This window comes from Gossypium raimondii, chromosome 11 (assembly GCF_025698545.1).
Source record: "Gossypium raimondii isolate GPD5lz chromosome 11, ASM2569854v1, whole genome shotgun sequence".
Taxonomy (NCBI): domain Eukaryota; kingdom Viridiplantae; phylum Streptophyta; class Magnoliopsida; order Malvales; family Malvaceae; genus Gossypium; species Gossypium raimondii.
The window spans coordinates 52,194,887-52,219,320 of NC_068575.1; the positions used below are offsets into that span (position 1 = coordinate 52,194,887).

At 34.3% G+C, this 24,434-nt stretch overlaps 2 protein-coding genes across 9 annotated transcripts; one reads left to right on the top strand and one right to left on the bottom strand.

Moving 5' to 3' along the window:
- Positions 1–2,876: 2,876 nt before the first annotated feature.
- On the bottom strand, positions 2,877–14,803 carry LOC105803087 (protein HUA2-LIKE 3). 4 transcript variants are annotated; one of them, XM_052624340.1, is made up of 12 exons: positions 14,205–14,803; positions 13,286–13,362; positions 6,597–8,555; positions 5,804–6,272; positions 5,429–5,537; positions 5,211–5,323; positions 4,945–5,132; positions 4,391–4,859; positions 3,848–4,280; positions 3,508–3,754; positions 3,340–3,392; positions 2,877–3,208 (listed from the first exon to the last, which is right to left on the bottom strand). In XM_052624340.1, the coding sequence occupies exons 1-10, from the start codon at positions 14,325–14,327 to the stop codon at positions 3,537–3,539; spliced, it is 4,158 nt and encodes a 1,385-aa protein (XP_052480300.1). In that variant the 5' UTR covers positions 14,328–14,803; the 3' UTR covers positions 2,877–3,208; positions 3,340–3,392; positions 3,508–3,536. The 4 variants fall into 4 exon arrangements, with proteins under 4 accessions (XP_052480300.1, XP_052480299.1, XP_052480302.1 ...); XM_052624339.1 differs by having other exon boundaries at positions 2,877–3,262; XM_052624342.1 differs by having other exon boundaries at positions 3,593–3,754; positions 14,205–14,802.
- Positions 14,804–16,359: 1,556 nt separating this feature from the next.
- Positions 16,360–24,008, top strand: LOC105803086 (CSC1-like protein At4g02900). 5 transcript variants are annotated; one of them, XM_012635073.2, is made up of 12 exons: positions 16,360–16,648; positions 16,728–17,082; positions 17,356–17,505; positions 18,144–18,279; positions 19,316–19,417; positions 19,633–19,749; positions 19,903–19,983; positions 20,551–20,891; positions 21,468–21,713; positions 22,247–22,571; positions 23,080–23,313; positions 23,557–24,008. In XM_012635073.2, exons 2-12 carry the CDS (start codon positions 16,769–16,771, stop codon positions 23,731–23,733), a joined length of 2,223 nt encoding a protein of 740 aa, XP_012490527.1. In that variant the 5' UTR covers positions 16,360–16,648; positions 16,728–16,768; the 3' UTR covers positions 23,734–24,008. The 5 variants fall into 5 exon arrangements, with proteins under 5 accessions (XP_012490527.1, XP_012490526.2, XP_052478968.1 ...); XM_012635072.2 differs by having other exon boundaries at positions 16,744–17,082; XM_052623008.1 differs by having other exon boundaries at positions 16,744–17,082; positions 20,551–20,762.
- The last annotated feature ends 426 nt before the right edge of the window (positions 24,009–24,434 follow it).

The following is a 24,434-nucleotide window of genomic DNA, read 5'->3' on the forward strand; positions in this document are numbered from 1 at the left end:
AATAGGAGTGATGCTTATATTGGTGCATTACTGGTCATGGTAAGCTCATGAGAGAAAATAAAGTTTCATAGCATATGCGTGTGGTATATTTGGCATGAAATGATGTCATGAGTGGCTCATGAATTAACTCATGTTGGTAAGTTGATGCATAATTATAGTATTCAAATATATACATATTTGTAATATTTTGCTATGTGATTCGAAAAAAGGGGAATAAATAGCATACTGAAAATTCGGCCATGGTGCTAGTTTATGTTAAATGAGTGTTTTATGGCATATCTTAAGTAATGGAATGTTATGAATTTTGAGATTAATTTTCTAGTCAAATAAATGTCAAATGAATTGATTACGTATTCGTAATTTTGACATATGCTTGGTATATGAAACGTAATAATATATGCTTGAATAAACTTTAAGTATTCGAATGACATGGATTTGATGGTGATAAGATTCGAACATTGAATTCATGAAGCACAGGTGATGTATTATTGTTGTGTGATAGCTTGGTTCGAGAAATTGGTTAGGTAAATGGTAAGTGAAAGCATTTATGGATATAGAAGAAAATTCGGAGTGAATATAAAATTTAGCTCAATTAAATGATTTCATCAATTAAACATTGTGTATACCAGAATGTGTTAGTGAATTATATATTCGTAAATTGACATTCAAAGTTCAGTTAGTGATATATGAAAATAACATGAAAAGATTTATGATTGTGATTAATATTGATTTTGACTTAAAGTGGATTCTTCAATATTGGATTGATTTAACGGATATATTGAGCATATGAATAGGTATGTATTGGGTCTCGTAAACCCTAATTAGCGACTCGAAGATAATAATTTGAAAGTTTTTAATTTGGATGAAATTTTATAACTCGGTTTAATATGTTTATAAGTGTATTTATTCTGGTAATGCCTCGTACCCTATTCCAGCGTAGAATACGGGTAAGGGGTGTTACAATGTGACATCACCAGATTTGGTCCTAATGTTTAGGCCGGGTTTGGGGTGTTACATATCTAATCATTGAGTATTATATTACAACAAATTACCATCAAAGGTTAATAAACTACACTTGGGAGGACTAAATTGCATAACAGCAAAAAATGTACAAATATCAAATCAATGGGCTAAAGTGGCTGATTTTTATCCATGTTGCTAGTCAATTCTTGGATTGGAGATTCAAATTGCGCAAACTCCTAATTGGTTCAATTTTACCTTTCGATCACCATTTTACCCTATTAGACGATTTAGTCTAACTTATCTCTCGACCTCACTAAACTAAATGGAGATAATCAAATTGCTTTGCAATAAGTTCTCCTCTCATCTCACCTATCTAAATGTTCACCTAGGGGGTCAATTCTAGGTTTTGAAATTTATTCGATTTAGTCCAATTTTTATGATTTAGCCTCTGACCCAAAAACTAGCCATGCAACATTTAAATCAACCAACTACCCATCATCAGTGTACAAATATCAACCAAATTCATGCTGAAATGAATCATAAAAAAAAATACAAAAAGACAAGGTTGATAAAATCTTAGTGACTCATGATGGAGTCTTTTTTGGAGATGATAGAAACACTAATGGTGACGAACGCACAATTACAATTTAGATTTTTACACTTTTAAAAGTTATCAAAAATAAAATATATTGGGTACTTTAAAAAGAAATCAAAATAACAAGAGAAAGTTTTGTATCTAATTGAAAGAAAGTGTAAGCTACAGTGAAAATGAAAAACTGCAAACTACTAACTAAGCTAAGAAAGGAAAAATTAAAATCCTAAAAGAATGGTGAAAAGAATAAAAGAGAGCTAAGACAAGATAGAGACTCTTTTATGTTTGGCATCAAGTGTGCCTTTAGTATTTGACAAAAATACCCATGGAGTGCATTAAGTCGATGTTGGACACAAAATTGCATATTTTTCACCTCGTTAGGCTTCAATGTCGCGACACCCAGTTTTTGATGTTGCAACATCTTCTAAGGCACAATCTTGGCTTGAGGGTTCTCAATGTCGTGGCCCAGACTAGCTGGTGTTACGATACCCTCAATAATTACCCCGACTCCTTCATTTCAACCATCAACAATGGAGTAGCGACCTCGAAGGCTTAGAGTCGAGACATCGGGGCTCGGTGTCGCGACACAACACACCTGATGTTGCGACATTCTTGACAAATTGCTCTAGGTTGATTTCTAATTGAAAATTTGCTCCCCTAGGATGATGGATCGACATCACGACAACCAAAACAATTGATATTTTCTTTAAGATGTGACCATAATCATTTTCCTACACTATTCAAATAAACCATTAAACTCCCAATGAAATAGTTTTGCAAAAGGATTGAAATATAAGAAAAACTATTATTAACATTAAAAACTAAAAATAAAAAAATTGAAAATACTCTTAAATTTCTTGACAACAAGCTAATCAAGTGTGCCAGAGAACTTAATTTGACATTAAATTACGACAGATAATATCACTCAATAATTTCAACATCCGTCAATGCTAGGACACTAATAACTGTATGTCTTATCATCTTTTCATTAGTATAGTTAAAATCAAGCCCTAGAAGTACATACAAGTATAAATACTTTCTTCAGAAACGACCACATTGCCCACGCGCAATACCGGATTAGCAACTGCTCTATAACCAATAAATCATAACTGACTCTCGAAAAGAATAATATTATCCCCTATCAAGCGCACCACCACAAACTTAATCATAAAATCAATGCTACAAGCATAACTCAAGCAAATTATAAAGCTCCGAATTTATTTATAGTTGAAATATAAAAATCCTAATTTTTAGGTTAGACTTTACGACTCTTTTCCTGTATATATAAGAACAGTTCATCAACAGTAAGAATACAACTAGATTCATCCATTGAAACTCTGCCTGCCTGCCACTGTATTAATAAAATAGTACTGTTACAACCAAGTATAGGGAAAAAAAGGTCAAGAGGGAATGGCCCGATTAAAAAATTGCTAAAGGTCTTTAATTGGGGCGCTGATCGAGAATAAATTATGCAAAAAGAAACAAAAACAAAATAAAATTTTGATACACGATGATAGCCTAACTCTCCCAATCATACTGTCCTGCCCGGTGGTAGATTTTACATATTTACAAAACCAGAATCAGCAATGCTGACACGCTCATCTTCGGCTCAACTCATCCTATTATCGGTTCATTGCATGCAAAAACTCCCAGCTGTTTTCAACAAGCCGCAGAACCCATGCCAAAAGAAAAAGGGGGTTTTAATACCTATTCATGACAACAAAACTAGTGAGAAAGAGAACTTCTGAAAGATATGATAAAACTATCACTAAAATATGACATACCAATTAAAGCAACTGATTAATATTAGGTCATCTTGGCTGCCAAATGCAAGAAGCTGAAACAAATAAAAGAGACTTCAAGTATCAGGCCCGACGTAAAACTACCTGAATGCAGGGTATCTAGAAAGTATGCAAATGCAAAATGATCCACACACACACACAAACACATACATAGATAGAGAGAGAGAGCTTTGTCCAACTTAAACCACAATCTCACAGGAGAAATGTGAACCTCTTGATCCAATGGGAACCATACCTTCTGCAGGTGGTCTGCCAGGAAAGAAGTTTCTGTGATCCATTGGAGGAGGGCGGAAGCCCCATCCCTCGTTTGGAAACCTTGTTGGCTCACATTGGGGCCCACCATAAGAACCATGGCCATGGCCATACGATGAATTGGCGTTATCAGCATACCAGGGTCCTGTTAGGAGAAAATATAAAGAATCAGGTCTCATCAGACAAATCAAGGCATGATAACAGTAGACTGATACAAAACATGATTCAAGAAACTTACCAGAGAAAGGTGGTGGAGGATACCTCCAGCTTTCTCTAGGTTCATTTGGGGCCAGGTTCATTCTCTCATGGCTGTGATAATAATTTGCACCATCGAAGTTTAGTGAAGAGTATCTGTCAGTGTATGGAGGAGGTGCATCCCTCATCAAATTCACATGCGGGGCTGAATTAACATATGCAAACTGATTTGTAGGTGCAGGAAGGAGAGGCTGTGGAGGGTAGGCATTGTGAAAGTTCTGGCCATCAGGTTGTTGGATGTTATTCACTGGAGGCACTGGGCAACTGTTAAAAGCAGTATTACAATCTGAAACCTGCATAACAGGAGGATTTCTAGGATCAGGACCATTATATTGGACTGTATTGGTGCACACTGTTGAATCGATTCTGGGTGCAACTGACGGTGGAACCATAGATCTCAAATCATCCTGCCTTTCCTGCAAATATAATAAGAACAAGACTACATAAATAACGTATTTCACTATTACGTTATCATCATTGTCATAATAATAAGAAACCACTGAAAGGAACACAAACAAGGACCTACCTGTATACTTGTATGAATTGTTGAATCAACATTGTTTGTGTAGGGACCAGAAATAGGACGAGGGATGGGTGGAGGAAGAGGAGGCGGTGGAGGGGGTGGCGGAGGTGGAGATGATGGCAGTGGTGGTGATGACGGACGCACATCGTGAGGTAAAGGTGGGGCAAATGGCAATGGAAAATGCTGATCACAATGCTCTTGCAAAGTTTGTGCAGTATTGATTCCAGCAGCACAACTAGTTGAACTCATTTCAATCTCAGGAGCAACATCCTCCATTTCAAGTTCACCATCAACATCTTCCAAAATATGTCTGCGCTTTTCACTTGCAGGGTTTGCCTCTTGTTCTTCAGGACCTCCAGAATAGTGCTCTGGAGTGACAGCCTCAAAACTTTCTCCATCAGAATCACTACCCTCATCCTCCTCATTGAGCATTCGAGGCATGCAAAATCCGGGGAGCTGAAAACTTGAATTGCTGAGGCAAGAAAAAACAAATCTCAGGAACACAGATCTAGAATGTTTAAAGTAACCATAAGTTGAAGAGATACTGAAATATAGACCTGCCATACTCATCAACAAGCATACCCTCCATGTCTCTAATAGGATCATCCAAAGCTCTCTCTGTTCTAGCTGAACGACGAGAAAAGACACCACCAGAAGATGAAACACTAAGTGAATCAAGTTCTCGTATATGGTGCCGAACAACAGATTCTGGAAGGATTCTTCTTTCCAACCAAAGTCTCAAAACCTACATCAAAGAGAAAAGGTGAGAAACCAACAATCCACACAAAATATAAAGAAAAATAAAAACATCAAAGCCACCTACCTTCAAGCATTGCCGATGATTTTCCTGTGCATTAGGTCCAGGGGGAGCTGCAGCGTTGAGTAGACGAGGAAGTGCTGCTTGAATAGCTGAAGGGTAGATATCACCAACATCACCTGGATACCAAATTCGGTAAGCACATAGCCATAACTTACAGACCAAACACCTAACATGCTGCTAAATTATAAAAAATTCACAAAGTAAATAAATACAAATAATACCTTTCAAACCCCGGGAGCACTGAGTAATGGAGTCCACAAGAAAGAACAAATCCACCCTTTTGTGTAAGCTCGACTCCCTCTCCAAATTTCGAGCAATAATTTCCACAACCTAGATTAAAAAGAAGAAACCAATGAATTTCAAAATAAAAAATAAGAACTTTTGTGATAACGGTATATCATCTGTACATGCTTTTAGCATGCGCGCTCTCTTAGTATTCAGAATATACAGTATTAGTCTAGAAAGAAATCCTAAAAGGGGAACGAATGAATAAATAACGTTAATGCCAAAGTTTATCTATGAAGAATTTCAATTTAAGTGCTAATAAGTAAAAATGCCTCTGATAACTTGACAGTCTACAAAATGCCTTTATCTACCTTATTAGCAGAGACACCAAATTTGGCACAATCAATTGCTATTCGTGTTGCACGAGCAATGCTCTCCTTTGTCCTCGTTAAGATCACAAGCATATTTTCAAAAGACGACAGAACAGCTTGTGCATCAGTGTAAGTACTGCACTTACTGACAGATTTTGGTCTTTCAAAGGTCACAGAATCAGCTTTGGCTTCATCGTCAGCATTTGAAACAGATAAAACTTTGTTGGGACACAAATGGACATTTGGACTACAATACCCATTGCTATGAACAATACTAGCACTATCTGAGGTAGAAACATGACAAAGAGAGGCATTTGAAGGAGAGACCCGCGCAGGAGAATCTACTCCATCAGCTGAACATGGACTTAACTGGGCACCCGCAACATCCTTGTCTGAGTTGTCATCAAGATTCAAACTAGAAGTTGTCTTCTGCCTCATTTCAGGTTGAAACTCTTCCTCAACCTCATGCCTACATAAATAAGGGGAAATTCTGCAAATCAATAGCAGATATCCACTAAAAAAACTTGGAAAACATGCTTAACAAAGAGCCCTTAGTGAACTAAATTCTCATGAGGTTTACACATCATGATTATTTAATTTGGTTACAGTAAGCTGCCATCATACTCCAAATTCTGCAAATTAATAACAGATCACTCTCATGATTTCAGGTTCAAGTTAGGCTGTTAAATGCAAAATTTCATGGCATACTTCAAAACAAATAATTCTCTACTATATTACTTTCTAGATATAATTCACCTAATAACTGTGATAAAAGCAAGATAAATATGCTTACATGCTGTTGACTAAGCTGCTGTCATTAATTTGAGACTTCAGTGGCTCACTTTTGGAGCCATCTTGAGGAGAAACTTTACAAGTTTTCCCAGTCACAGTGACAGGATCAGAACTCATGTCAGCATGTTCTGAAGTATTAAACTGTTCATCAGGATTTTCAGCCCCGAAATTGCTCAAGCCAGCAGGTTCAGCATCCAAATCATCATTTGAAGTGAACTTTTGATATAAAGAACCACAATTAGATCTGAAAGTAGCTTGGCTTTTCTCAGGATTAGGGGATGAATGGTCTAAACATTGGCTGTTATGAGTATTACAACTAACATGGTTCATAGGCTCCACAAAGACATCCTCATCTAGTACATGCTTTTGATTCTTAGGACTCTTCACAGGTTGACAGCAAACAAGTGGTTCCACAGAAGATTCAACAAACTTATCTGAAGGCATCGAGTTTGATACGAAAAACATGCCAGAATCACTATTAGCAATCAAATCCCTGCCATGTTCCTCCAACACATTAGCTTCTTTGTCTTCAACAGTTACATGAGAACTCAACAGAGAGTCGTGACTTTCATCATCTAATGTTTTCATGGTTGCAGAAAGTTCAGCAATTGCCTGATCTTCATCAGCAGCATTAGCTGACATAGCTTCCAAAGCACGATGGAGGCGTTTAGATGGAGGCAAGGCAGCTTCACCGCCTGCCAAACACCCTAACTGATTTCTTAAAACTTTCATGGATTCCAGCCTACTCCCTTGAACTTCACTGTCACCTTTTGAAGGTGATACATTAATCAAAGCACCCTTCAACGACAAAGAGTCTCTCTCAGTAGGAGAATCATTGTCACTGCTTGATGGACTCATCTGCTGCAAATGCAATAAATTGACAGTGCCTTCACTAATAGGCTTTTCTTCCATTGGTGACGAACTAACAAACTCATCGGCAGCTAACAGTTTGCCCATGCGAACCCTTGCTCTTTTCAACAACGGTAGGTGCTCATCTCCATCATCTTTGGAATATCTCTCATTTAAATTATCACAAGTATTCTGCAAATTTTGTCTCGTATTACTGATTCCTAAACTCAGATCTGCTTCTGCAAGAGGCTCAGCAGGATCAATGTTCACCAGCTTTCTAAATGGTTTCCTTTTTCTCTTAATGACGAGAGCCTTTATTTGGAAATCAAGCCCGTTGCTCAACTCAGCATCTCCCTCCAAACACTCAACAACAGTCCCAGGGTGTTCAGGTTTACAACTACAATCCATAGAGCTGCCATCATTAAAACTACCCGCATCAGAATCAAAAGTGGCAATATCAGACCCATTTTCATCAATTCTACCATTCAGCATTAACACAGGTAAGTCCACATCATCGCACTCAGATGCATCTGTAGACTTCCTGATTTGTTTTTTCCTCCTTTGGGATCCATTCTGAATCACATTTGCTGATACATTAGAGACACACCTACCATCATTAGATGACATCATAAAGTTCTGGAATCTAGAGGATTCCACCCTTGTTGAGCTTCTACCTCTTTGAACCGGTGATGCCTTCTGCTGTCCAATAGATTTTTGACATTGTACGATTCCAGATCTTTTTCTTGACGAGTATGTGGTCAAAATAGGTTCTTCTTTAACCAGTAATGTATCTAAAGGTTGTTCCGAGACTGATTCTTTTTCATGCAGAGCATCAATTCTTGCATCAGCTAGAGCAATCTCGGTTGCCTCACAAGTGTCAGTCAGATCCTTTGACACAGATGAGTCCCCTGAGTTCCCACAATTTGCCTGAGTAACTCCATCAGCAGAATTATAGTTATCAACTTGATCCCGCTTCTTTGACTTCTCATAACTGTCAATAATTTCCTGGACTGCACGAACAAAATCTGCACCCTTCCCCTGACGTTTGGTCAAAAGAGATTGTTTCTTCTCTTCTGTAAATGCTTCAACATCAGCAGGATTACAGAATGCTCTGCATGAAAGATACCCATATGTGAACTGTGAATGCAAAATAAACTAAGTTGAATTATGCATGAAGAGAAAAAGAACAGGCATTCAGAAGGAGGCTTGGGCTGAAAGATTTAATAAGATGGAACCAGGCTTGTCTAATTCAGCATATTAAAAGTTTTTTGAGGGAAGAAGGTTCACCTTGGATTGCTTGGATCTATGCGTATGTGATAAAGGAAGTGTCATTTTGGCATTTACCTAACAGAAAGTTTGGCAGCTGGACTTGGCAGAGTATTTTAAAACTAAGAGAGGTTGCAAGAGATGCCCTCAACATACAAAAGTAACATTTGGAGGGAGATTAGAAGAAAGAAAGAAAAAGTTAAATGGTATAGGCTGTTGTGGCATTCTTTGAATGTTCCCAAACGGTTATCACATGGATGGCTAAACTGGATAGATTGCCAACAAAGGGGAAATTGAGAGTTATTGGTTTAAGTGTTGATAAAGCACGCATGCTATGTGGAGCCGCAAGAGAGAATCGAAACCATTTATTTTTTTAATTGTGTTTTCTCAAAGAAAGTTTGGGAGTAGATTTTGAAGTTATGCCACCTGCAAAGAAGGGTCATGAGTTGAATTAAGTGTTGCTATTAGCTATCAAGAAATTGAAAGGTAGATCCTTGATTACTCTCATCCTGAAAATTGCATGGAATGCATGTATATATTTGATATGGCGAGAAAGGAATTATAGACAATTTCAAGGTATACAAAGAAATGAAGAACATGTTGTCAACTCCATCCAAGGTATTGTGCGTATTAAACTGTTGGGGAAAAATATTAATAGGGTAGACAATGCTAATAGATGGCTTTGTATAGAATGGTGGATCAATTGTCAATATGGGATGACTGAAGTATTGTTTGTTGGCTTTGAATAGATGGGGGATCAATTGTCAATGGGGGAATTCTATTGATTTTGGTTTACAGTAGCAGAGATTTCTGCTTCTTTGGATAAATGAAATTACATTTATCCAAAAAAAGGAAATGAACAGACACAGTTGCAACCATCAACAGACAACTATCCACTTAAAAAAAACCAACCCATAAAAGATGTTTACAGTAATTTTATATAGGCTTATATATCAAAAAAGCCCTTAAGAAAATGCAAAAAAAATCAATTAAGCCCCTATATTAAATTTGCGCCTAATTAAGCCCTTGCTATTAACTAAAATAATCAATTAAGACCGTTAAAATAAATTGGCAGATAAATCAAATGGTGACACATGGCAACTTCTGGTTTAATCTAATATTTTCTCATAAAAATGATTAAAAATCCTAAAAATATTAAAAATAAGAAAAAATTATAAAATTATTAATTAAAAATTGAAAATTGATATAAATTTATAAATATTATTTAAAAATTATAAAATATAAATATTATAAAAATTCTAATAAATTATAAAAAAATTATAAAATTAATAAAACATATTTAAAATATTATAAAAACGTATTAAATTCTATAAAAATCATAAAAATTATAAAAAAAGTATTAAAATTAATATAAACTTATAAAAATTATAAAAAAAATTCATAAAACTTGAGTTGGACCGATTAGACCGAAATCGGCAAGGTAAAAAGACATTAGGCTGGTTGACTTGGGAACCAGACAGTTGAACCGATTTTTTATTTTTTAATATATATATTTTATTTAATTGAACTGGACAGATCAATCAAACTACCAAATTGGTGGCCTAATTGATTCGACCACTGGTTCGATTCTGCAAACCTTGGTTAGAATATGTCATTCTTACATATGCTAATAGTTGGATAATGAAATTTTGGTTTGATAAAAATATTAAAAAATAAAAAATCGATTCAGCCTACCGATTCCTAGGTCAATCAATCTAATTGCTTTCCCCGAACTAGGACCCTTACTAATTAAAGGGCTAACCGGTCTAGTTCAAGTTTTTATGATTTTTAATAAGTTTATATCAATTTTAATTTTTTTTATAATTTTTTTACAATTTTTTTTCTATTTTTTAAGTATTCTAATACGTTTTTTTTTAAATTTTAAATAAGTTCTATTAATTTTATAATTTATTAGATTTTTTATATTTTTATAATACTTATAATTTTAATAAGTTTATATCAATTTTAATTTTAATATTCAATATTTCTTATTTTTATATTTTTTTCTGTTTTTTATGGGAAAAATATTACATTAAACTATAAGCTACCACGTGTCATCATTTGATTGGTCTGCCAATTTATTCTAACGGTCAATGTGGTCAATGACGGAAATTTAAATAGAGGGGCTTAATTGGGTGCGAATTTAATACAGAGGCTTAATTGAATTTTTTTTGCATTTTTAAGGGCTTTTTTGATGTATAAGACTTCTATACAGTAATTATCAAAACTACCTATTAAAATTATGTATTCCATTATATTTCCATGTATCTAATCCCAAGGGCAGCCCACACATGGTAATTTAGATAACAAATTAGGACAACATTCTTATCATACATACAAGTTCTGCTACACATTAGAAGGAAGCATTTGTCTTCTTTCCTCTACCTTTTTCATTTGTTTAACAGGTTATACAGAACATCCACATCAAGAATTACGCTGATGAAATATCATTAGGTCAAAGAATGTTACAACACAGCTGATAGATATACCAAGGAACTTCTAAACCCAAGTTATCAAATGACTCCTTAAATCTTTGCAGGTCTTTAGAGATTCTAAATTTGAAGACAAAATCTTACTATACATCAGCATCATCAGATAACTATTGAGATTTACAAAATCTAAAAACAATACCACTAATGTTTCAGGTATTTGATAATCTAAAAATCATTTTCTAGCTTTCCTAATGTCTCTATCGTGTACAAAAAAATTTACGGGAAGAAATGTCATAACCACCTATAGGAAATATAAATTAGAATGGTAGCATCCTAACTAAGCATGCATCATGCATTCACTTGTGAGTCCCCAAAAAGTCCATTTCAGAATACAACTCTCTACACCTTAAAAACCCATCTACCGGTTCTCTGAATGAGAACTGTAAATCTATTATCAGGTTAACTCTTATAAGATAAAGTGGAAGGACTAAAGACAATCCAAACAAAGTATAGAGCAGACATTGGATAACAACAAAGAAAATATCTAATCTACAATCTGGAAAAGATAGCTCATGTCACTGGGAGGATACTGAGGCCTTAATAAGACTCACTTTTAATATCATCTAATGAATGTACAACAGCTTTCAACAACCCAATCCATGAATCAATAATTGAAAATTACAATATGGAGTTTTAACTTTATGTCTAGATGCAGCAAGCTCCAGTGAAAAGTATTAGACATTACTTAGAAGGAAAATACAAACAAATGAGAGGTTTACCAGACCAACATAATATAAAACAGAAATTTTCATCCATTGCATGAAGAAAAGAAACCAGCTATGGAATAATGTAAAACTGATTAATGCAAGAGAAAACAAAGGAAACAGTTGAAGCAACAGTGAACTGTGAGTAAGCTGCTTTTCCATTCTTGGGATGATTTAAAGAGGTTTATTTGAGAGCTGTTCAGGAGCACTTCTTGATGATAAGGTTTTTAGGAAGCAACATCACTGAATAATGGAAAAAACTCACTTGTAATACTATTAACTAATTAAAAATTCAGGTAATTTAATCAATAAAATGTAATGTAATAAACAAATGTTAAGTTTCCTCAACTATTAATAATAGACAAAACTCTCTTATAATAAATATAAATAAATTAATATAGTTAGATTGTTAATTGAACGAATATACATAAGGAAAAAGAACTGAAGAGTTTAATTTATTAGTATTTATTATTTCTTTGTCTTGGTTTTAACAAAAATGGATCAAAGTCATTAAGAATGATGGTAAATTTGTCACAAATCTCATGTTATCAAAGTAATAAAGATTGGTATTAAGATTACCCCTTATATTATTGAATCTTGGCACTGTCGGTAATAATATTACCAGCTCAACGTAATGTTGTTGAACCAAACATAGTTATGTGATTACAAAATGCAAGATGACCACTGGTAACCATACAACATTCCATGATCCAAAGGATCCCAAAGAGAGATGTCCTTTTTCCTTCACCTCATCAAAATTCAGCAATTGACAAATTCAAGCTCCCAGTTTGATGAAGTTCCTATACAAAACTCTCTTAGAATAATATAAACAAATCACCACTTAGTAGACCAAATTCTACCACACCATAATCCTACGTTTGAGCTTTGTTTTCTTTATTAGATCAATGTTATGCAATTGTATAACAGCAAAATGGGTCAGGCCGAGCCAGCCCAGGGTAGAAAAATATAAACCCAATCCTAGCCCATGAAAACCTCTAGTTGTCAATATAGTTTAATAAATCATCTAGAAATAGAATGTTAGATGCTTCTACCCTTCAAGGACGTCCTAAATCCAAATTATCTCATTCGTTGGGATGATAAAAATATATAGATCAATAAATCTAGACAATATGCTACAAGGACAGATCCCATCCAAATCATATTTGCTTGGAATAATCAAATAACACAAGTCAACGAAACATTTTCATAATATTGCATTAATATCAACAAGAAAAACCAAAAACAGAGAATCCAAAGATGCAACTTGTCATGACTTATAAACAAGTTTCATAGAATAATAAAAGGGGGCAAAAATAGGAAGGAAAAGCAAAGCGAAAGGATAAATTGAACAAAATGAAAATATTCAAATGTGTACTTACATTTGCTGTGTTCCAAAAAAGTAAACCATAACTTTCTTCCAATCAGATGAATAGCCCCACTTCTCAGGCTCACTTACCTGCCACATCAATTAGAAACATAAGCCTAAAGGTGCATTTGGTTCGCTAATGTTACATTAAACCCTCATAATATCATTCTGATATAAGATTAGGTTGTTTTGATTCTCAACATTACAGCCACCCCATAATCTCACATTCCCAAATAATGTCAAATAATGTCAAGAAGCCAGAATGCAGGGTGTAATCTTAATACCACTTACACTACGGGCATAGTATTAAATTTTGGACCAATTTCCCTTTGTTTTATTTATGTTAGTCAAATTTGTCCTTTTTCCTCCCAAAATAGAAGTTAGATACGAATCAAAAGTATTTTCTAAGATTTATAATTTAGATATGAAAAAAAAATATTACTAAGAAATCAAAAGTAAAGAAGTTAGATATGAAATAAATAAATCTTACAGAAAAAAGATAAATATGTCTCCTCTCTTAAGTACTTTCTAGTTTCTAGCAGAACTGAGATACCAAGGATTCAATTTTCCCTAAAATATAATTTTCAAATAAAACTAGCGAAAAGATTTCTAATTTAATTTCTCATGCATTCAAATTTGTAATTAACAAACACTTAATTCCCCTTTGGATTCGGGGAAAGCAACTTCAGAACATAGTTAAATATTAATCAGTAAAACAAAATAGAAACCCACCAAAGAATTCCTCCCGATTAATGCACTAGTAACACATAAACATATGCTAAATAGAATTGATCATGCCACTAAATCAACAAAAGAAAAGGATCATTAAAACTCACATGCAACCACAAACCTAAGGCAATAACATTTATTCCAGCATAACAGAGATTTAAAACAGGATAAAATAGAAGATAGTGATATAAGTCTTGGCATACCGTAGCAGGCCAAGCAGGGAAACCTTTGACTTTAGCGAGGACAAGATCGCCGACTTTCCATTGGCGGCGAGCGGCAGCCGCAGCAGCCGCCTTACTGGCGCTTTTCCTTCGGCTGGGCGCCATCAGAGTATATATAAAACAATTATCCCAAACTCAAAGGCACGCCAAAATCGCCCAAAAGGCATAATACTTTGGCACTCCCTAAGGTTCCGGCGCAGCAATTTGGCACAAATTCTGAAGGCATTTGAAACGCCCACCTCGAATCGAAAGTGAGTGAGCAACAAAGTCTGATACTCTGTGAAATGAAGAAAAAACCCTAGTTTTTTTTTTGTTTTGTTTTGTAGAGTGCTTTTTTGTTCTTTTTTCCTTTCTTGGTTTTGAAATAGAAAGATAATCACTAAAGAGAATATGCAAAATGGAGGGGGTGGGGTATTGCTAAAGTACACGATTAGGGTGTAGGTTAAGTAACAGTGAGAAAGGAAAAGTGCTAAAATGCAGGGAGCGTAGGTTAAGACTTGGGGGGTGGCGGAAACTGGTAAGAGAGGGGTGTGGAAGGGTCAAAAGGTGGAAGCAAATCCACGTGACTCACCCAACTTAGTGTCACTCACTAATGATAACGAGGCAAAACGCTATCATGATTCAGAAGAGCTCCTAGTTTGGACGACTGATCTCTCCTATATTTTAACCCCTTCATGTTATTCTCATTCCTTGTAATTTTAAAAACCTAAAACATGAAAATAAAAATATTATCACCCCGTATCGGTACTAGAAATGTCTAAGTTCAAATTAATTAGTTTAAGATTCGAAATATAAATATAATTATGATCCGAATTTATAAAAAATTGTTAAAAATATTTTGAATTTAATTTTTATGTTTATTATCTATTCTCTTTTTTCTCATTTGATTATCATGGGTCATTAGAATGGAAATTAATGGTATCCGGGAATTTATTTTTTCCCCAAAAATTGGTTACAGTTAATGTAATTATTACAAATCTATTTAAATAATAATTAGAAAAAATACATCAAATAAATTTGAATAACAATATTTTTTATACAATTATTCACTATATTTTTCATGTGTTGAAATTGTTAGAATTATAACTTTTCTTTTATTTTCTTTCATTGAGCCAATTTCATGTGGCTTCGGTTTGGATTACTATTAGATATCTAATATTATATTAAAATGGAATGTATTAACAAGTATTTAGTGTAATAATAAAATATATTACATTTTTAAAGAAGACACATATCGATATTATTAAAAGAGATAATCATAAATCTAAAACCTAAATAGTAAAATACATATCAAATAAAAAATCAATTTAAACTTCAATATTAGTTTCTATATTTATTACATCAATTAATCAATGACTTTACTTTAAAACGTTATTAGTATTAAAAATTGCCACTATTGGCGGAAAATGCTTTCATCTTTTAGGAAATCAGTACATTGTTATAAATGTTCTCCCAATGAATTTAGTTAAAAATCGTTTGCAGTATTAAAATTTGCCACCATCTTTTAATACTGGGAGGGTAAAAGTATGATAAAACTTTTAAACTGTATTTTAGTTTTTATTGAAAATGAGTAAATTATTTAGATATATTAGATAAGTGAGTAAAATAGTTTTTCAGTTAAAATTTGATATTTATATATAGGGTATAATAATAAATTTAACCCTCAATTTTTACATATTTATTCAATTTGAACCCTATTTTTATTGAAAGTAAATAAAATTTTTTAAACTAATAAGGTAAAAAATTACTAACAAATTAAAAATAATTAATTAAGCGTTTTAAAATTAAAAACCATAAAATTATAAAAAACTTATAAAATTATAAAATTATTAATAAAATAAAATAACAACCCATTAAAATTAAATGGTTATAATTTTTTAAAATTAACCCTACTCTTTTATTGGGTTAATATTGGTTTTAATAAAAATATATTTTTATAATTTTTATGAATTTTGTTTATAATTTTAAATAACTTTTTTAATTTTAAAAAACTTAATTGATTTTTTAAATTAATACTGAGATTTTTTATCCTTTAATTTTATTAATCTCAAAATTTATAAAATTAAAAACTAAATTTATTATCATACCTTCTATATAAACATCAGATTTGAAGTACAATCTAAATCATACTTTTACCTACCGAGTGTGCAGAGAGGGCGTGAAGAAACCAAAAAGACCATAGTATCAAAGGGGTAATCCCATAAAATTTTAAATAGTTCCGTGCTTTTTGCCGCCATTGCATTTGCACTCTTCCAAATCTATTTGATGTCAAGAAAAAAGCGAAGAAGAAAAGAAAAAAAAAGGAAAACAAGAAAAAAAAAAAACCCACTAATTTCATCTCCGTTTCCTAAGAAAATTGAATCTGATTTTGGTTCGTCGCCAATTTCGTCGAAAGTCCAATTCAGAAAAGGCCTCGCCATTGTCAGGTCGGCTTTTCGTTTCTTCCTCTGGTTTCTCATTGTTATTATTACCCGAAATCTCCTGATGGTATAACCAAGATTTCAGTGGCTTTTTATTCAAGGAAAATTGCACCAGTGAGGAAAGAAATGGCGAACCTCCGAGAGATATCTGTTTCAGCTGCTTTGAATCTTCTCTCTGCATTTGCATTCCTTGTGGCTTTTGCAATATTGAGGCTTCAACCAATTAATGATAGGGTTTACTTTCCGAAATGGTATCGAAGGAGGATAAGAAACAGCCCCAGGAGATCTGGAGTATGCTTAACCCGATTTGTCAACTTAGATTGGAGGACATACATTAAATTCTTGAATTGGATGCCTGCAGCTTTGAGAATGCCTGAACTCGAGCTCATTGATCACGCTGGGCTCGATTCTGTTGTATATATTCGAATTTACCTTCTCGGGTCAGTTTTTTAGATACCCGTTGGGTTGATGGTTCTGTTCTGTTATTTGCCAAACAAAAAGTGCAATTAGACATAGAAACGAATAATATACTAATCTTTACGATAATTTGGAAGCGACATATCGAAGTCCGCCCCCCCCCCCAAAGTATGATGCATGATGTACTGAATAATACGAAATAATTGTGTTCGAATCAGTGTACAGTTTACAGTTTCGTATTGTTGTTTGCTATGGGTTAAGCAGCATAATATGATTATGATGCCGATTATGTGCAGCTTGAAAGTAATTGGCCCCTTAGCTGTGCTAGCTTTTTTGGTTTTGGTACCTGTCAATTGGACGGGGGAAACATTAGAGGGTGTCAAGAATTTAGCATACAACGACATCGACAAGCTGTCAATATCAAATGTTCCAGATGGATCAAAAAGGTCAGGAATAACTTTTTCTTTTTTTCTTTAGCTCTTCTCTTATCGAAATACCCTACCCTGATTGTCATCTGGAATTCATCAGTTACAGAATTGGAAAAAAATTGGGGTCTAGATTAATTTTTAAATACTAGGCCTTCCCTACAACACTAGTGATGTAATTTTTGTTCAAGCAGAATGTGAGACAGGTTTTAATATTTCAATATTTATGTTATATGCAGCTCTGAGGAGGTGTTGCAAACTATATTAAATACCGTGTTACTGTACTCCATCTCCTTTTTGGAGTTCTGAAATCTGATTCTTACACTGTTTTGGTTTGTTGCTACCTGTTCTCAAGGTCCTCATGCAGTAACATGCATTTTAGGGTTGAATGGTTCAAACATCTGGTGCCATCATTGTATTATTAGCACAAGGCAAAAGTAAAGCTTGTGCTTAGCACTTCCATTTCTAAAGGATTGTGCACGAGGCATGTTAGAGATAAAAATCCAGTTTTAGGCCCTCATCCAAGTAATACAGTACTTTGTCTCTTTTCCTTTTCAGCTTTTACATTTGCCCGAGTATTGTTATACTGTAAAGTTTTCATTTTGCACGAAATATCTATTCCATTTCTCTGTTACGAGGTTTCAGTTTATCCTTTTCAGGTTCTGGGTGCATATTGTTATGTCATATGTATTTGCACTTTGGACATTTTATGTGCTATATGTTGAATACAAAGAAGTAGCTGCTATGAGGTTACGGTATCTAGCATCAGAAAATCGTCGTCCTGATCAATTCACTGTGAGTTTTTGCTCTGTTCATTGCTTAATGCCTATATTGTTGTGCTGTTATTTACAACTGTTGATTATCTTATACAAGCTGATCTGTTAAGTGCACCAGAATCTCTAATTGCAAACATAAAAACACATGCATATCCTGATCCTGGCACCATATCTAGCTTGAACATTTGAAGTACTTAGATTGGATGTCTCGCAACAGCTTCAAAAGGCTGTCCTTAAAATTTTCAAACATCATTAAATGGTATTTAATATTTTATTCGTATTAAAATTGCAGGCTAAGATGTTTTTCATGATGAATATAGAGATACTCAAGTCTCTGACTAGACAAATCATGCATTCATGCGTAATATCTGAATCAGATAACCTAAAGTTATGCTCCCTAACGTATTATACAATTAAATAGAGAAAGGTTTGCTTTGTCTTAATCAAGTATTTTAGCACATGATGAAGTTGTGCATCTAGTATAACATGAACTGTCATATAACTTCCTATTGATCAAGCTTTTGCAAGTATCTTTGTCAATGGCATTGCATTATTATTGAATTTGGCACTTTTCTTCTAGTTTTTCCCCTCTTTTCTCATCCCCCAGTTTTGGTCTTCCAGGATCATTTTTTTATTATAATTTATAACAACTGACATACTCGTATCATTGCTCCTTTATTCAACTGAAAATGTTTTGGGTACATTGAGCCTTGGGATATATGATGGGAGGTAGCACTCTCCCATTCTGTAAACAAGATCCTCCATCTTAAAACTAAAGATTCAACCTTGAAAGCTCCCAGTTTTGTGCAAGTCAATTATAGAATCATGGTGTCTCCATGAGGACCCTGTCATTCTACCTAAAGTTGATCGACTTAGAGGGTCACATGCTGTTGGTGTAAGATAGATGGCAGTTGTGAGTTGTAACAATTATTTGCAGCTGCCTGTCATGTTTGAAACAATCAATGTACATGTGCATGTATCTGAAGCATTTCTGTCTTATCCCAGCTTTAGCACTTAATTTTCCTTTCTTTTGTTTGCTTTAATATGTTTCGCAGGTTCTAGTGAGAAATGTTCCTCCTGATCCTGATGAAACAGTTAGTGAGCACATTGAACATTTTTTTCGTGTAAATCACCCCGACTCTTATCTCACTCATCAGGTGTGTTTCTTTGAAAAGTTGCATCACCTATGATAATTCAGCCGGTAAATTAGTTTGAAGTAGCACCGGTGCAGGAAAGGATAATAATAGGCTGTTTAACATAGAAAATAATAAGACGTAATTTTGGAACTGATGGTGTCTAGAAGTACTATCTTTCTATTTGCCAGTGATATAAGTTTCTATAACATAAACTACTTTACTCTGTAACTTGATAGGTTGTATATAACGCAAATAAGCTTGCAAAATTGGTTCAAAAGAAGAAGAGTTTACAAAATTGGTATACTTACTACCTTAATAAGTATGAGAGGACTTCAAAGAGGCCGACCACAAGGGTAATATCTTTGCACAACAATCTTACTATTAACGTTTGTTTGGCTCCATTCCATTTCTTGGCAGAATAAAGTTGATGTGTACAGCAAAGCAATTTACTATTCCATATTGATTTTTAGCTGCGTAGTTCATTATCAAATTTTTTGTTATTATAGACAGGTTTCGGTGGTGTTGTTGGCACTAAAGTTGATGCAATCGATTATTACTCTTCTGAGATTCAGAAGCTGAGTGAAGCAGTAAGTTTCAGTGCACTGTAGCGACTGTACCAGGGATTTTTGCTTTTAAATTCCACTGTTGTTTCATGTGATGCTTTGTACCTGCTATTCTTTGACAATTTGTCATTACATCTTTTTTTGCTATAATCATTCTTGGCTTAAAGGGAAATAATTTTTAATAGCATTTCTTATTTTGATGCTGAAACCGTGTTAGATGGTTAAAGTTTCCAATGAAGAGTCTATCTTTTGGAAATTGCTATATTGTCTCTCTTGGTTAAGACGCACTCCCTTCCTTACATTCACACACACATACATTGACACGTGAGGCAACTTTTTTTCTCCATTTCTTATTCGATTAAGGAAAGAATTGACAGGAGCAAGGCAACAATACAATAAGATCATATAAAGTTTACTTCCAGGAAACATCATATTCTCTCTCCTCTTTTCTTCTCTTCTCTTAATAAGGAATACGAAAAAACATGAAGCTGTATGCTGTCAAAGACAACAATAGAGTTTGTTGTTTCTTCCCTTTATGTTAATGGGTAATTTAGTTACAGGGAAAACTGTAATGTTGTTATTGTTATGTAGGAAGCTTTAGGAAGAGAAAAAGTCCTGAGTGATCCAAAGGCCATAGTTCGAGCAGCATTTGTTTCATTCAAGTCCCGATGGGCGGCTGCTGTCTGTGCTCAAACTCAGTTATCCCATAACCCAACAATTTGGTTGACAGAATGGGCCCCTGAGCCACGTGATGTTTATTGGAGGAATCTTGCAATACCATATTTTGATCTCACCATTCGAAGGTTGCTCATGGCCATTGCACTTTTTTTTCTTATTTTCTTCTTCATGATCCCTATAGCTTTTGTTCAATCTCTAGCCAATATTGAAGGGATTGAGAAGGTTTTTCCTTTCTTGACGCCTTTAATAGAAACGTAAGTTCCTTGTCAGTGTTGTTCTATTAGTGTCACATTTCTTTATATGTCCTCAATATTTTCCTCCATATAATCAGTCATTCATGTGCTTGACCTAAATGAATCCTGGTTCACATCTCCATCTCGTCTAACCATTTTCTCAAGCAGGGCATGGATAGGGATGGCATCTTGCACTACATAATATATATTGTTATGGAAAGAAAGAAGTATTTAACTGTTAATTTCTTGAACCTCATGGACACACTATAGCACCGATTACTTCTGCTCCTGTTATTTGCAACAAGTAAAATAGTTAAATTTCTGGCTTTGCAAAGCTGAAAAGTTAAACTTCTTTTTGGTGTAATTTCCAGAGAAAACCTGTAGAATATTTTCACCTGCTTAATGCATAACTTGCTCTCAATGGGAGGGGAAGAAAAAGTTAAGAAAATGAATATATTAGCAGCTGTGGTCTATTTCCTGATCTTCGCCACAGGCTGATATCTTAGACATAATCATTAGGCTTACCATTCCTTTCAATTATTAACGACTGAGATTTGATGTATGTGAAATTTCAACTGTTGGAAAATGCATTTTCAGGAAGTCTGTCAGGTCCTTCATCCAAGGGTTTCTCCCTGGGATTGTACTAAAGATATTTCTCATTCTACTTCCAACAATTCTTATGATGATGTCCAAGGTAGAAGGATTTTCATCACGCTCATCTTTGGATAGAAGATCAGCTGGGAAATATCACCTATTCCTTCTCGTAAATGTATTTCTTGGAAGTATTATCACTGGCACGGCATTTCAGCAGCTTAAAACTTTCCTTCACCAGCCTCCAACAGAGTATGTACAAACTCTTTCCAAAAAAAATGGACGGGGTAACACGTTTAATACTATGATATACACATGCAGTTTGAATACTGAGACAAGTTGGTGGTTAAAAACCCAGGTTACCGCAACAAGAAACTTATTAAGTTTGAGAAGCAATGATTGCTATATATTCTGAAAGACATTTAGTTATTTGTACTGGACTCCAACATGCCAATTCATTAGGTATTCTTATAAATCCGTTCTATGTTTTTGTGACCAGAACTGAGACATATTACCTTCATAGTTTTTAATCCATGCTGGGCCACTGATTTTCTTTCACTTTTTCACTCTTTAGTTCCTATCATACTCTTTCAGTCACAGTGCATGCTTTTCTCTGCCATGATCCTCTATTCATGTGTTTATGAGTTGATGCTATGCTGATAAGCATACCATTATGTCTGCACCCCTGAAATCAAACCCCTCCTCTCATGCTATTTATATCATTCTATTTTATCTTAACATACCAGAATATGGAAGTGTGATTGACTAGAGATATTGTACTGCAGGATTCCAAAAACTGTTGGTGAATCTATCCCAATGAAAGCCACTTTTTTCATTACTTATACAATGGTTGATGGATGGGCGGGGATTGCTGCAGAAATCCTCAGATTAGTACCGTTAGTCATTTTCCACCTGAAAAATATGTTTTTAGTGAAAACAGAACAAGATAGGGAGGAAGCAATGGATCCTGGTTGTTTGAACTTTGCAACATATGAACCAAAGATACAATTTTATTTCTTGCTTGGACTTGTTTACTCTGCTGTCACACCTGTACTTCTTCCTTTTGTCATCATCTTCTTTGCTTTTTCCTATGTGGTATTTCGTCACCAGGTACACTATTCAACCTATTTTATTGTCTTTGCATTTCTAAGCTATATGAAGCTTTTTAGGTTTCCTTTCATTCCATTAGATGCTAAATAAATGCTGGAAATATACATAAGCATTTTGTTTTCTTCCTTTCATACATAATTTTTATATGAATGCTGGAAATATACATAGATATTTTATAGTTGTACAATACCGTACATGTAGACCAATCCAAGATGAAGAAATAGTATCCTTGATTAATTATTAAGCGGAGTGAATCCAAGGGGCTAATTTCATCATACAGAGTTATCTGGTCGAACAACTATTAATATGGTGAAATAAAGGTATAGCACATCCCTTTGAGGTAGGGGCAGCCTTTTGCCCCATAAGACAACCTCTCTTTTGGCTACAATGAAGCGTATTGCGCCAATATTCAATATGTCCTGCTTTTTATGGTTATGATCGCAAAATGTTCCTCTCATGGTGTAATACTCATCCGTTATTGGTTCACAATGCTGTTTCATGTTGCAAGGTCATCAACGTGTACGATCAAAGATATGAGAGTGGAGGCTCATTTTGGCCAGATGTGCATCGACGTCTGCTTATTGGTTTACTAATATCTCAATTTCTTCTAATGGGATTGTTGAGCACAAAGAACATTGAGAAGTCAACAATTGCACTTCTTCCTCTTCCTATTTTGACCATTTGGTTTCATGTATACTGCAAGGGCCGTTTCCAATCTGCATTTGTAAGGTTCTCGTTGCAGGTGAGGATCTCTTTGCTTTATGATCTACATTAATCTTTTAAAAGAAAAGAGTTTGCAGAACTTAAACTTGATGAAACATCAATATAAAGGAATATATTTACATGATACTGCTAAAATGTAACATGCACTTTGGAATTCTAGAGTTTCTATGAAGCCATTTAATTTGGATCAAGGTTTTAGGAAAAATATCATATTTCTTCCTTGATCTTTGTCTTGGTGACTTTTTTTATTATTAAAACACAGGATGCAATGACCAAAGATACCCTAGAACGGGCAACAGAGCCTAACCTAAACTTGAGAGCCTACCTTAAGGATGCTTATGTACATCCAGTTTTCAAGGGCAGAAGCCACTTCGACAGCCCTCTGTTGGTTCCTGATGAAGAGAACAACACGCTCGTTCTGACAAGGAGGAGCAGTTAACGGTGCTCGGTATCAAGTTCTGATGGTAGTTAGAGATGGAATAAACCAGCATGGGTGTTCAGTATTAGCATTTGGTCTTCATATTCTTATTCTATCTTCTTGTAGGTATAATATAAGTATACAACAAGATTTTGGTATTGAGTTATTAAAACGTAGCCAGAAAGATGGTCGAAACAAATTGCTTATTCATTAAGTTGGTTCTGAATGAACTTAAGATGATTCTCTTGCTTTTCAACATTAAAACGAAAAACATTAAATTGTTTGGTTTGGTAAAATTTTCACACCCTTATCATCGGACTTTTTTTAAAATGGTAAATTTAGATTTATATTTAAATTTTTGTGGTATGTCAAATGACAAATAACAACTCAGAAAGCTCTATTTGATGTCCCTGTGACATTCATTGAGGTTGCAAAAGCAATGACTATCCACACTGTGTGATAGTAGGTAAAAGATTGAATCGTATTTTATTTTTGAGTTTGATTGTGATAAAGTGATTGTTTATCTCAATTATCAAATTTGATTGACAGTTAAAATACCTTAACAATTGAATAAGATATTCTCTCTTCAATTCAATGCTTCTTACATGGTTTTTTAATTTGATAAACTTTTAATAGATTCAAAATAGATCGTGATACTTTATTATTAATGTTGATGAAAATTTATCACTTTATTTAAACAAATTTCATGTTTTTATTTAACA

Bases quoted from the DNA above. Each gene is read 5' to 3' on its own strand.
- LOC105803086 (XM_012635072.2), top strand. From the start codon at position 16,488: ATGTCAAGAAAAAAGCGAAGAAGAAAAGAAAAAAAAAGGAAAACAAGA. The intron at 22,572-23,079 runs GTACACTATTCA...TCATGTTGCAAG, and splicing joins ATGTGGTATTTCGTCACCAG to GTCATCAACGTGTACGATCA. The intron at 23,314-23,556 runs GTGAGGATCTCT...ATTAAAACACAG, and splicing joins TTGTAAGGTTCTCGTTGCAG to GATGCAATGACCAAAGATAC.
- LOC105803087 (XM_052624340.1), bottom strand. From the start codon at position 14,327: ATGGCGCCCAGCCGAAGGAAAAGCGCCAGTAAGGCGGCTGCTGCGGCT. The intron at 8,556-13,285 runs GTAAGTACACAT...TCTTTCATGCAG, and splicing joins TTTTTTGGAACACAGCAAAT to AGCATTCTGTAATCCTGCTG. The intron at 5,133-5,210 runs GTAGGTGGCTTT...TCTTTGATGTAG, and splicing joins ATCATCGGCAATGCTTGAAG to GTTTTGAGACTTTGGTTGGA.